At 38.2% G+C, this 13,811-nt stretch overlaps 1 protein-coding gene across 7 annotated transcripts in view; it reads right to left on the bottom strand.

Moving 5' to 3' along the window:
• Positions 1 to 392: 392 nt before the first annotated feature.
• ATXN7 (ataxin 7) overlaps positions 393 to 13,811 on the bottom strand; it is an 83,229-nt gene continuing 69,810 nt past the window's right edge. For 6 of the 7 annotated variants that reach the window (XM_027700718.1, XM_027700723.1, XM_027700719.1 and 3 more), the window contains 8 exons: positions 8,497 to 8,749; positions 7,580 to 7,842; positions 6,726 to 6,808; positions 4,752 to 5,017; positions 4,145 to 4,343; positions 3,160 to 3,281; positions 1,920 to 2,871; positions 393 to 788 (listed from right to left, as the gene is read on the bottom strand). In XM_027700718.1, the coding sequence (XP_027556519.1) occupies positions 771 to 788; positions 1,920 to 2,871; positions 3,160 to 3,281; positions 4,145 to 4,343; positions 4,752 to 5,017; positions 6,726 to 6,808; positions 7,580 to 7,842; positions 8,497 to 8,749 (2,156 nt within the window). In that variant the 3' untranslated portion in view covers positions 393 to 770. The remainder of the gene's footprint in view (positions 789 to 1,919; positions 2,872 to 3,159; positions 3,282 to 4,144; positions 4,344 to 4,751; positions 5,018 to 6,725; positions 6,809 to 7,579; positions 7,843 to 8,496; positions 8,750 to 13,811) is intronic. The other variant, XM_027700724.1, reaches the window with a different exon arrangement.

Below are 13,811 nucleotides of genomic sequence, written 5' to 3'. Positions count from 1 at the left end.
ACCTTTTCTTCCACAATCAAATCTTATTCAAAAGAATAGAAAACAGGTTTTGTATCACACAAATACGATATTTTTATACTTGTTTTCTGAGCAATGGCCTCAAACAAGTTTTTTCTGGTTTTGTTGGGTTTGTTTTATTTTAAACTCCTGATAGCTTCTTATCCCAAATTACCTGCAAAAGGCTGGGCAAAACAGACTAGTTTTTGAATTGTGCTATTTTTTGTTATATTCCATTAAAGGAACATTGCTATAAAAACACTAAAGCCATATTCCCTTCTTGAGGGCTTCTTTCCATTGTGCCTCACACATTTTTCCCCTTGTCGTGGGGTCCTCTCCATTGAGGGTGTCTGTCTGGTTAGCTATCACCTACAAAAGACACCATCAGTATAAAAATAAGTCCACAGTAACGTTTATTTCCCCCCAGAAAACATTCGTTTGCCCAGCCAAACTATGTCAAATAGTGGCAAGATGATGTACTCCTGTAAGGAAAATCTCACAGATTTGTAGCAAACAGTCCAGACCACTGTTAACACTGATAAGAGCAATTATGTGGCTGAACTTCATCCAGTGTCCATTTCTAGTATATTCGTTGCTACAGACATGGCTTCAGGGAAATTCCTTGTTTAAGTGACAGTCCAGTAGATTTCCACACCTGAGGACCATGGGAAGTTGGGAAAACTCAAGGCATCTTGGAGTCCAGAAATCCAGATGGAGGTTTTGCTTGTAGTGAAAACTGTCCAGTTCATTTCTCACCGTGGTGCCTTCAGCTATCAGGGACGGGCCTTTGGCTTGGGAGCAAGAAAAGAGAGAGAAGGATGAGTGAGCCAGGCTGTTGGAGCAGAAGCTCTGAAAACACATTTCTGGGATAAAGAGAGTATATTTTGGGGAGAATCTCAGGCACAATGTGACACTGCTAACATGCGGTTGGCTTCTCCAAGACTTGACAATTCTCAACTAAAGCTCTTAAGAAGTTACAATGGTTTCAGGCATAATTTCCTTCCTTAATTCACTCAAATTATATTTCTAATTTGTATTCCATAGTTGAGGTAGTAATGATTAGGTAAGTACAAAAATAAATTCAGCCATCTGAATGCTTTTTTTTTGTCACAGTAAACATAATGGTAAAAATCTTCCTCTGTGGCTGAAACTGAAAATTAAGAAACCACTCTGAAAAAGCTCTTACTGACCTCCTGGCCCTCCAGGTACACAGACTTCAGGGTTTAAGCAGCAGAGGAAACAAAGTTCCTTGGGTTTTCAATCCTGAAGACACTACTTTTCCAGTGAGATTTGTTTAAAAAACAATAAAACCCCAAACTAATTTTTAAAATGGGATCTTACAAACTCATGAGATCAATTTCCTTTATAGCATACCTGTTCGCTTTACCTAAACTAAAAAGGTTTCTATCTTATTTATAACATTTAATCTTGTTATTACTAAGAAGTTAGTCAATGACACCTTGGGATAATAGGCTTATTTTATCACAGTATCACAGTTCTGTTATCAGCATCATTACGTTCCACTTTGTTGAATGTTTATTCCTGACACAGAAACAAGGAGTCAGGCTGAGGCACACAGCTCAGTTCCACGGCAGGCTGGAAAGATTTTTAAAATTATATTTTTAAAATACATGAATTTCATCTGAAAGCAATTCACAGGCAACATATAAGGAACTTGAAACACCACATTTAAGATTACTTTCATAAAATGTAGGGGTTTTTTTTTTACAGTGTTTATAAAAACTTGTGTGAACGTACTATAAAAACACTCAAAATGAGTAGTGGACAAATATGAGAAGTACCTTTCACTTGAACAAGACCTGGAATTGGCTACCTAATAATTAAGAGAACACATGTAATATAAGCACATGAATAATCATATGATTGTTCATGCTGGCTTAGTTTGAGGCAAAATTTCCTACCTGATGAAAAAGAGAATTGTTCATCAGTCCTTGCGTCCCTGGGATTGCACCAGTGTGTTTTGCATGAACATTGTTCACTGATGTCAATTTGGCAACTTTGTTTGATTTGCTGCTGCTGCTGTTGATGCTGCTTGAACCAGGTGAGCACTTTCTTTTCTTTCCTATTAATTTGTCAAGGGAAGTATGTGAATGTGAAAAACTGCTGTGTGAATTTACAGTCAGCTCACTGGACTGATGAACAAAGGGCCCTAAGGAGAGCGTGGAGTCGCTGCTGTTCATCATCACACTCATTCTCTTTATGGATTCTGCAGGGCTCCCGGTCGGAGGGCCCCTCCCTGATTGGTCATGTTTGAGGCTAACAGAGTTAGCTTTGCTAGTCATACAGTTGAGGCCAACGCTGTGGGATGAAGCTGTCACCGACGGATGATAGGAGGTCCCAGAGTTTCCAGAGTTCACCACACAGTTTTTTCTGAAGGACTCTGTGGAATGAGAAGGTGCGAGCAGTGCGGAACTGTTTTTACGCTTCTTTCCTGAGCCGCCGCTGCTACTGACGCTGCCGGTGCTGTTACAGGTGCCACTGCCAGCAGAAGATTCCTTAGGTTTAAAAGATTTGCTGGATTTCATTTTCTGAGGTTTGCTGGGCATAGGTGAAGGTACAGAGGAAAGCACTGTAGGTGTTGAAGGGGATGAAGACACTTGTCTCGATTGCATACTGCAGACAGGATCCACTGCCCCCAAAGCAGCAGGATTGGCATTTAGTGTCGTTCCGTGGGATGGTACCGATTTATTATTCAGAGACACACAGGAAGGAGATACCAACGCTGGCGATGACATAACCGTGGTGGGTAAGAGGAAACCTGCTGCATTGACACCGTGCTGGGAAGCAGGCATCGAGTTTGTCCGATGTGGAGCACGGACTGATGCTGTGGTACTGGATGCTGGAGGAATTTTCCTGCAGGTGGACAGGAAGACACAAATAAAACCCTGCATAACCACCACTCTTCAGACTAGTACCCAGTCTAACAATGCTACATTAAAATGATTGTTTCTTGAGGTTGATTAATGCCACTGAAATATTTCATGAAATTGACAGTTAATTGTTGCAAAAAACAAAGCACAGGCCATCAACCTTCATTCTGATTAATCTGAACACAAGATTACTGCTCTTTAACTAGAATCACAGGTTCCATGTACTTTTACAAATACCAAGAATAATAGGAACTCTTTCACTTCTACTCACTTCCACATTTGTGAATTAAGATGCTTCTCCAACATGAAGTCAAGTGCACATCGAATATGGTTCCACCGCTTGTCAAACACGTAATAACCTCTTCCAATTTGCTGACTACCAAATGTGCAAAACTGAAAAGACAGATTTTCATTGGTGTTTTCTACTTCCAGTAACAACCCTCTAAATAACAAAGCACTTGTTTATAAACAAATATTGCTAAATAATATGCTTTTTGATGTTTAAATAAAGGATAAAAAAATATAAATTGGAATTTTTATTTCTATATAACTAACTATTTTACATTTTTGGCCTTGGTATATTGGTATCTTTTTCTTCCTATCTGATACTCCCATACTTATGACTAAAGGCAAAAGTCAAATTTGAATCCCTTTGATTAAACAGAGAAATACAGTGGTGTGTGAGTGTACGTATAAAAAAATTATAAATATATATATGTAACATGTACTTCTGAGGAGCTACCAGCTATTTGCTTGTAGTCTGTTTTTAAAAAAAAGGAGATAATTTGACATACAGTCTAGGCAATAAATTTGCTTTTAGTTAGACTAACTAGCTTTTGTCAAGATTTAAATATGAAACACTTTACTGCCACCTTTAATGTGATGTTGATACCTTGAGTAAAAAATGTGTGTGGGTGTAGAAGGGAAGTTCAATAAAATCTCACCAAAAAGACACTGTTTACATGTCCTTATTCCAAACCCACAGTCCTTTAGAGCAGTTACCAATTTCATCTTTAGTATTTTGGCATTTTAGTTTCTTTTGGATTGGGGAAATGAGCTATGAACGCATTTTTTTTAGTATGTTTATTCTGCAACTAGTTAAACCTTCACCGCCTACTAGGCCACAAAATTTTCTCAAAATATAGAAAGAAAAAATAAAATCACATACTCCACAGAAAACCACCCTTAAAACCCCCAAGTAATTTGTTTACAGGTTTAGAGCCAGGGAGAGACCGAGGTTAACTTTTAAAACATACAGCGGCTGGTTGAGGATGATGACCTGAATAATGACAATCCAGTTTTTCAACAGGCTCTTCTTTTTCATCACATTCTCCCTCATCACTGGATAACCGAGATGCTGGCTCAGCTGCAGGCAAGGGAGGGTGAGGGGACTCGTGGACAGAAGGAGACTCGCTGGGGGCATTTCCACTGTGCTGGGCTGGACAGCCTGGAGGCCTGGGCAAGGCAAGCAGTAACCGGGTGTTATTGAACCAAGTCTAGTCAAAAATTCCACCCTTTAAGTGCTTACTATTACTGACAGAAGGAAATCTACATTAACAGATTCCTGGTGTTGTCCATAGTCTTGGAACACACCCACTGAGCAGAAGGACATGGGGTATGGCGGCACCCCTGGAAAAGCAGCATTGCCCAATTGTTGCTGAACTGCTGTTATTGATGCAAGTCAGCTTTTACTGCTTCAAACACCAAACCCTCCTCACTCAGTTACACTCAGCAGGTAATTGCTAATTGCACACAGTCATCAGGCCTAGAGCAAACACACTGCCCTGTCCAACAGATCCCTATTGCACCCTCAAAAGCTCCCACTATTAATTTCATACCACTGGATCTGCAGATTTTCCTTACCTTGGAAGACTGGGGGGGTGAGGTTTGGGTTTATTAGGTAATAAAGGCTTTGATTCTGTAAGAGTAACTCCATGAGAATTTTGGTGCAGCTCCTGGGAAGTTTTAGTAGGTGAGGGATGTGGTTCCCTGAGAGGGGGCATCTGCTGATGATGATCCGAATGTCGAAGAAGTTCCTTTTCCCTGGTTTTGCTTTTGTGCTCAGCTAATAACACATCGAATCGTTTTCTTCGACCCTGTACAGCCCTCCGCTGGGTTAAGGAATGTGTCTGCAGAACCATGAATAAATCATTAATCCCAGGCTATTACATTTGTCGAAGTCAAACACTCAAAACACGTGTCTACAGCTCTAAAACAGAGAAAACCATCATACTCCTGGTTTAGTAAACAAATGCAAATATGACTTAGAAAACAAACTTAAAAGGGCTTGGGGGATGAGTATACCCCTGTCTGATACAAAGTAACAAAACCAGTAATTCAGTAAAAGGCTTCTTTCAAATTTCTTTTTAAAACGCGAACTCCCAAGCTTTTTATAAGGTTAACACTAGAACTGAAAATCTTTTTTTACATTGATATCTCAATTGCCAACTCCTGCAAAACTAAAAAGAGATAATATTTACTTTCACTTATGAAAATATTCAACACATCAACGTTTAAAATAAGACTTAATGGGAGACCTGAAAAATATTTATAAAAATACTTTGCTGCCTACTATAAACTAACATATTCCTTGAAAACTAACGTAATCAAATAGATATTAAGGAATGCAAAACATCCAGCAGAATCCAGAGTCAGACAGGACTCAAAGTTCTTTGAGTGTCCTGAACATTACACACAGTAAGATGTGGATGTGCATAAATAAAACAAATTCTAAGTAAGGTGAAATAGATGGAAGTTATTTTTCTGAATTGTTAAAGTCACACAGAATACCTCTTCTAATATGGCACCAAGGCTTTGATTTGGTTCATTTTAGTAGGCAAAAGTTATCACATAATTCAGACACAAATAGCAATTCCAAAAATATTTTATCAGTAGGTATAAGTAATTCCTTAGAAATGTTTTTACTGTCTTTCTCTTTTTCACTTTTTATTTGCACATTTCTCTTGTAAAATCTTTCAGCTTTTCCCCTCTTCCATTAGCAAAACAATTTCCTCCCCTCTGTAATTCCAAAAGGGCAATGTGTTCAAGTTCAGTTCCTCTGGGTCATTAGTGCCAGCTTCATTTACCTTTGTTCTGTAGGTGGTTTATTTACCAGATGCTTTGCAGGAAAGCAGCAAAATATTGCACAATTCCAGGGAATCTGGATTTTTGCTTCCTAGGGACCAAGTGATACCCCTCTGTCCCGCAAGATTTTGGAGCCAGAGGAGACATTTTGTCTGACTGAAAATTTTTATGGATTGTTTAATTTAGAGTTTGACCTCTAGGCATGCTCCATGGCTTTTTGTAGGAGCCTCATTTCCGAGCTGGCTGTGGCTGTACATCCAGCAGCATTAACATTCACACAAATACCTCCCAAGTACCTGCTGCAGACTCTGCTGGGGGGAGAGGAGGGGGTGTGAGAGGGGGAGAGCTTGAATTATTTAAATCCTGCATAAACTAATAGTATTTTTAATGCTTATGAGGAATTTTAAAATTCATGATCTACAACCCAAAGGTTACCCCCAAACAGAGGAACATGTTTGTCCCCTGCTACCCACATGTGGAGTAGCATAGACTGTCTCATGTCAGCATCCACATTTAAAGGATTTATACAAAAATACAATTCCCCAGGTTACTCTAAGAAACATGTTTTTGAATAAATAATTAACTGAACTTCAACAACAATTCCTTCTTTGTTCTGGACAACATGTTTTGAGAGGTACCATTTAAAATGGTAATTACTGACAGCAGAAATTTGTAGTTTTCCATTTTCTATCATATTCCTCAGGAATTTGAATTAAAACTCCAGATAATCTTATTCTGATTCTGATATCCTACCTTGCATGTTAAAGACCTAGTACAAGGTTTCCTGGTTTCCACATCAATGACACCACAGTATATATCAGGATCAAATTCTCTCTCTGTCAGAGATACGCAAAAGTGAAAAGTTATCAAAAGACATTTAGAAATACTAACAACATTCAGTTTCATTATAAAAATTAACCATATTGGAAACTTTCAAATAAAACACAGGCAAATGTACAAATAAAAATGCACAATAAAACTGTACAAATGAAATTTTCTACACTCTCAGCAAATTCATGGTGTGCTGAAATACAGATCTCTGGGCTACAAAGAGAATGGAGACATTTACACCTGTAAGTGACCCCAAAGGAGGAGTTGATTCTGCCTGTTAGGAGGTCACCATCATTATGGATTGTGACCAAATAAAAAAATGGTTTCCTGGTTGTTGTTTTTGGTGTCAACAACTTTTCTGTCATTCTACTAACACTCAAAATAATCATGTTTAAAAAGTGTAAAGAGTGGATGGGTTTCCATTTTTGAGTTTAAAAGGTGCTAATTTTTCTATTTTCTATCTACATTTGAACCTTCCATATAGAAAGAAGGAAACTAAAATCTTTAAAGACAGTAGAAGAGCAAAATTTTAAAACTGTGGGGACTGACAGGCCTTTAAGATCTGTACAGTTTCGAAAAGCAAAAGCCACATTTCAAGGTGTTTGCATCATTTAAGCGTATGTCAAATTACAGATTTAAATTGTAACAAAAAAAAACTTATTACAAGTTAAAGTATTACAAAAGTGTTTAATTTGCTCCCAAAACTTATTTCTATATGTATTTCTATAGATACATTACTAAGAGGAATATAGCAAATAATAATTAAAAACAATTACCTGACAATCTTTTATGTAAAAATTTCCTATTATTTGTATTTTCTTCAGGTTTCTTTTCCAAAAATGGAGGCACAGAGAGAAGACCTTTACCATTCAGTATCTGTCCAGGGGAAGGCAAGGGTGGCTTTGGTATTAAGGGACAATTAAGGCCAGTCTTTATTGAGGAACTCACAGTAGTAGAACAAGTTGGACCAACAGCAGCTTTCAGTTGGGCACCATCTATCTTTGGATGAATCTTTTCCACTTTGACAGATGGAGTCATACTATTTATGAAAAACAAAGGGAAGAAAATTGAAAAAAGTAGTTAAAATATGTTATTGCTCAACAATACTCTGATCTATTCCCAATGCAAATGTAGACCTTCTTCCTTTGCTCCTCATTCTCTTATTATCTTTTTTATTTTCATATTTTTTATGATGTCCATAATGTTTTCTGTTCTCTTTTCCCCCATTTCCCTGTAAGTATTTCAGAGTGTCCTCAGAGACTTAAGAAACCATTATTTGGATTCAAAAGCAACTGGAATAGACTGTTATGTCCAGTGAGAAATGCCCTGTTCTATGACATTAAATTATATCAGCAGTGCTGTGATCTCACACGTGCAGGTCAAAAATCACCTGAATCAGAGCTAAAACTCCCTTATGATCAAAGTATGCAGATTAGATCAAAGAATTAAGAGCCCCTGGTGAAATGACCTTTATTCATGGTGATTTAAGATGCAACTTTGCAAGAGATCCTGTTCAACACAGTCATGAGTATTATCTATAATCTTTGACTAGGCTGCTGGAAAAGATCTGGAGGAGTTTGAAGTGATTATCTCTTAAACCAAAACCCCTCTGAAACAAAAGGAAACTCTACTGATAGAGAGCAGTGCCTATGCAAGTAGTAATATTTAATTGTTTGTCAAAATGCATACTCACATTTTATCATGGGGGACTTTGCTGTGCTGTACCGAATGCATTAACCTGTTGTTTCCGCTGATCTGCAGCTTGTCTTTGGGTGATTTCAACAACTTGGAATTTGATGATGGTGCACTAGTACCTCCACTGGATGAACGATTGCTCCCACTTCCACTGCTACCTTTGTTTTTTGAAGGGAAAGATGAAATGAGGGAAAATACTGAAGAGGAGGGAGGAGTCAAAGGCGGCTTGCTGGAGGAGCTGTGTCTTCTTTCTGAAAAGGAGTGAAAAAAGGGGGTTTTAAGCTCCCATACAGAAACAATTCTTAAATGCTTCCTGTTGTCATTTGCTACATTAACATTTTTGCTTTATTGGCTTGGGAGGTCCCCTGCCACACACAGAGCATAGAGGATTCAAGCCCTCACTGTAATCCATGAGGTTCCACTCAATGCTGGTCTCCAGCGGGTTATGGGAGTCTCCTCGAACTTTGGGAGCTACATTCCTCAGGCACTAAAGCTTAGCTCTCTCTCGATATTAAAGAAAAAGCAAGTGAGAATCAGCCCTGGACCTCAGACACACAAAGCCAAGAGACCCCTATCCTCAGGCCCAGCAAGCTTATGTATGGTATATCCTCAAAGGTTAGGAATAGTTTTTAAGTATGTTTACTAATGGTCAAAATTATCTCTGATCCAACATTTTCACTTTTACTTCATGATAACCCTTTGGCATGGTCTACTAGACCTTCAGTATGGAACACTCCTGACAATAGCAGGTCAACTATTGTTTTCTGGGGTATTGTGGTTTTTTGTTTGGTTGGGTTTTTTCCCCACTTGTTGATTCTATTTAGCAACACGTAAAAAGCAGCAACAGATATTCTTCTACAAAACCAAAAATCTGAGCACTTGAATCGAGTGGTCATATTCCATCATTGAATGTGTTATTTAATTAACAGCAAACCATGAACATTTCTACATTACTAGCACCATTTCAGCTAAAATAGTGTATATTGTAAAGGTAGTTTTCAGAACAAGGAATTCTCAAAACACCTGGCAGCTTCAGGGAGCACCCAGCTCTGCCTACACACAGACATGTTAATTGACTGTTTGCTCGGGTGATACTTGGACACCTGTGATTCCTCAATGATCTCTGTAATCAACACCTGCTTAAGAGACACATCTGGCAATCGAGTATATGCAAACCACAGATCTAAGGGAAATGAGAAAGAGGTCTATCAGAGGAGTGGAAAGGCAGCAGTAACACCTCTTTCTCAGCCAAGTACTGCTATAGGTGCCCAAATCCACCACCGATCAATCCCAGGATCAGCTTACAGATTTTGACTTGAGTGAACTGTGAAAGCAGCAGGCTACTCATGAACTTACAACTACAGCCAAGAGTGAAAGCCAACTCCAGTGCGACCTGGGCAGAAGTCTGTAACGCTCTGGGCAATGTAAATTAGTATATCTGTGTTCTGCTTATATGACCCATTTCCCCCCAGTCTTATATACAGCAATGACATGTCACTCTGATGTCACCAACCAGGACTCCACAGGTAGCTGGAAGCCACCAAACAAGACAGCACCAACTCTGCACCAATGTCATCGGGCAAGCAAGAACCAGAGGGGAAAAGTCAAGCCACTCCAGCAATGCAAGAGGAAGACACAGGAGTCTGACACCTGGCAAGCCAGTTTTTTTACAGAAGTGGGGAAGTAGCATTTGAAATATGTTCATTAGCTCAGGAAAAAAAAAGAAAGCATACAGAGCCTTGACTCCAGTCAAGAAACGATCTCTGAGACTGAACCAACTCCTATGTGTTCCTCTGTTTAACTGCAAAATGGGTGCAAAACCACTTAATGAACCTTCAGCAAAACAGTCATAACTTCTGAATGAGTATTTACCAAAAAGTGGAGAGGTCAGGTGTGAAGTGCCCAACAAAAACACCCAACAAATGGAGTAATTTATCACCCATCTCAAGGAACAATTGCCTTAAAAAGGTAATATTTAGAACGAGTAGTTATCTGTGATGTTCAAAATCATCCACTTAAGTTTTTTACAACCAGCTGCCACTGAAGAGTCTGTAAATGAAGTATTTTAGCATATTCATGTTCTAGTAAATGCCTGTGCTTCTAACATGACACACTGCTTATTGCCAAATGGCTTTTTATAGCAATGGCAAGAATCCCTGAGCAGCTCTGATAAGTTACTATTTGAGGGCCATTAGTTCAGCGATGCTACACCCTGAGAGATTACTCTGTGAGATAATGAGAAAAATTGCTCAATGCTCTTCCACCTTCTGTATATTTAGAAAATTCAAAATCCAAGCGCTTATCACAGTTACAAATAATCTCTAGTAAGCCAGTGGATGACTAATGCAATCTTTGGGAGAGTCTGTTATGATGACTTTTGCTTTTTGAAGGAAGAGAGGGTGTTACTTCCTTGAAAAATCCTGGCAGATGAAAAGAAAAATGGACTAGAATAAGACTAAGAACCTCCTTGCATCCAATCATGAGGAATAAACCAGACAAAATAGTAATCTCAGCAATTGAGCTGAATGATAGGAATACTTCTCTTCTGGCAACTTTAACTGGCACTGTTCTGGCACCAAACTGAAACGTTACTGAGTGCTATTTGCATAAATGTTTCATAGCACCAGGCTCAAACAAGTGAGTTTAACATAAATAGAAAGTGTTTTAAACTGGCAATGATAAACAAATTACCTAAGAGAACTAAGCCTAATGGCTGATCACACCCCAATATTACAGTATACCTGTCAGAGAGATTTCCATACACAGAGACACACTTACAGAGAAAAAAACCCAGATGAACTTTTTCTAGAGGTCTGGGATCCTTTCTGAAACAGATATGGTAACATTGTAAGGCTGTGAAATCTTCACTTACCCCTTCTGTGCATAACCACAACTTGTGTAGTCTGTCAACAAATCGAGAAGAATGTTCAGCTCATTTTTCATAACTTGCCTAGACCTGATTTTTGGTTGACTTACGTAGGAGCTGAGGTAGGGCTGCTACTAGAATTTGCTTATATATAATGATTCAGCTGTTTTATAATATTCATGTTTTTAAGTGAAATCTCCTTAAGTTCTCTTTTGTAAACCACGTGAAGAGCACTGATGCCTCATCTTATTTGAGAAAACTAATATTATTTTTGAAACCAGGTATGTGTTAAGCATGGCATACTTCATCTAATGAATAGATTTACTGACAGATTGACATAGTCTGTTAATGGAAAAATTACTACACAAAATGCCACTGAATAATCAAGACCACCATGCTTATTATGCTAAGCATATTATAATAATAAATTCTACTAATCTTGCCAATCTAATAAAGTTCCCATTTGTCATTAACTCTGACTCAGCCTGAAAACATTTAAAAATATAACTATCTCCAGGTGTTCAGTTTTCAAATTTCAAAAGTTGGCACTCACATCAGTTCCCTTCACATCACTTTTGAGAGAAAAACAACTTTTTATGTCATGATTGCTTATACAACACATCAAAGTGATATTTCCAATACTGCACCTGCGTATCACGGTTCTCAACTCTAAAATTTGGGGGAAGGAATTTTTTATGTTTGGATTTTTCTGTTGGGTTTTCTGTTTGTTTGTTTTGTTTTTTAAATGTCAGAACGACGTAAGTTCTGGCTTTGGACGAAGAACTGGAAAGTCTTCCTTGATCCCACAGCACTGGGAAGGATCTGACCTAAAATGAAAGCTGCGTTCAACACTAAATTTTAACAGATATACTCCTCCCTAAATATCTTTGCATTTATATAACACCTTTGTGACCCTAAGGAGAAGGGCTGGACGGAGAGTTAGAAATCTGTGAAAAGAGATGGTATCCCAAAGGAATGTCTCTGCTCAGTGACCAGGATAACTGTTAACTATCAAGTTGGAAAAATACAGCATCTCTGTGCCATAGTTCAGCAAGAATTATATAACATAATGCCAAAGGACATAGGACTTCCTCATAAAATGGATATTGATAATACAAATCTCTTAAAGAGCATTAAAAAAAACCTAAATAGCTCACTTGGCCCTTAGTCTGACTGCAAATTTTTGGGGTTTAAAAAACGCTATTTTCCTTTGTGTATTTCCTACTGAACATGTACTCTGACAAAAGTGCAAAAAAGTAACATGGAATGAGAAGACGAAAAAAGGAGAGGCTTCTCATCCATCATGTTTGGCTACTGCTTCTTATTCTTCCATCTCTGAGTAAACATTTGGACTTATTATGATATGTAACTTATTGCTATACTAAAATAAGATACCCTCTCATAGAAAAAAATATTCAATTTTCCATAAAATGCTACTTTCTTTGCCATATTCCTAAGAAAAAAAAAATCATTAAGAAAAAAAAATTTAGAGCAACAATACTCTTAAAAATTTTTCAAAACATTCCTCCCAGGTCTATGCTTTTTTTCCAAAATCTAGGAAGTGCTTTGTGCTCTTCGTTCTCTCTGGGCATCAACTGATAGTTTTGGGCAGCAGATACAAGATGTAGAGATCAAATTTCATAAATGCATTTTTTTATACCGACTCCTTACGTAAGTACTGGGCAAAAAGTCAAACTGACCTGTGTCAGTGCTAGAGGAGCCAGTGGTAAAAATGAAGCATGACCAGGCAAACACACAAGTTTAGTTCAGTCAAACATGTTGTAACTTCAGTCAAATTTCAGAAGAAGTTTTAACACAGTAGAGTAGGTATAAGAGAATCGCTCAGGCTATAGGATTAGATGGTGTATATTGAAACAAAGAATAAAACCACCTTTATGCTTAAGTAATTATTATTTCATATATCTGTCTCACCTAAAATATAAACATGACAACAGTGAAAATTAAAGCAAACTTGTCCTTTTCTCCATCATACTGAGCTAATGTGCGACTTGTCATTTGAGAAATTATGTAATACAGCCACATTAAAACAAACATCTTTACCTGAGGATAAAATTTATTTTCTTTCAGTAAGAGTATGACATTTCCAGAGTAACTGTGGAGAGCTAATTGACTTGATCTTCTCATTTCCCCAGGAAGAGGAGATCCATGACATGACAGCAGAGCACAGACGGACACTGCTGTGGAAGGGCATCTCACCATCGCTCCAGATTTTACTCTGCAAGCAACTAAAATCCCTTTTGCGGCTCTAACCCAAGTGGGGCTCTGATCCACCATCACTCTGATCTCACCATGGCAAAGAAAAAAAGAAGAAAAACTAGATCCACAAGGATTTTGCAGGAAAAACTGGGAGCTAAAACAATCACAGGCATAGCAGGCAAATTACTGTCCCTCGGATGCCACCCTGGCAGTGTGCAGCTGCTTGGGAG

This window comes from Neopelma chrysocephalum, unplaced genomic scaffold, assembly GCF_003984885.1.
Source record: "Neopelma chrysocephalum unplaced genomic scaffold, ASM398488v2 Primary Assembly neopelma1_147, whole genome shotgun sequence".
In the NCBI taxonomy this organism is placed as follows: domain Eukaryota; kingdom Metazoa; phylum Chordata; class Aves; order Passeriformes; family Pipridae; genus Neopelma; species Neopelma chrysocephalum.
This window is presented reverse-complemented; position numbering and strand designations above follow the sequence as displayed.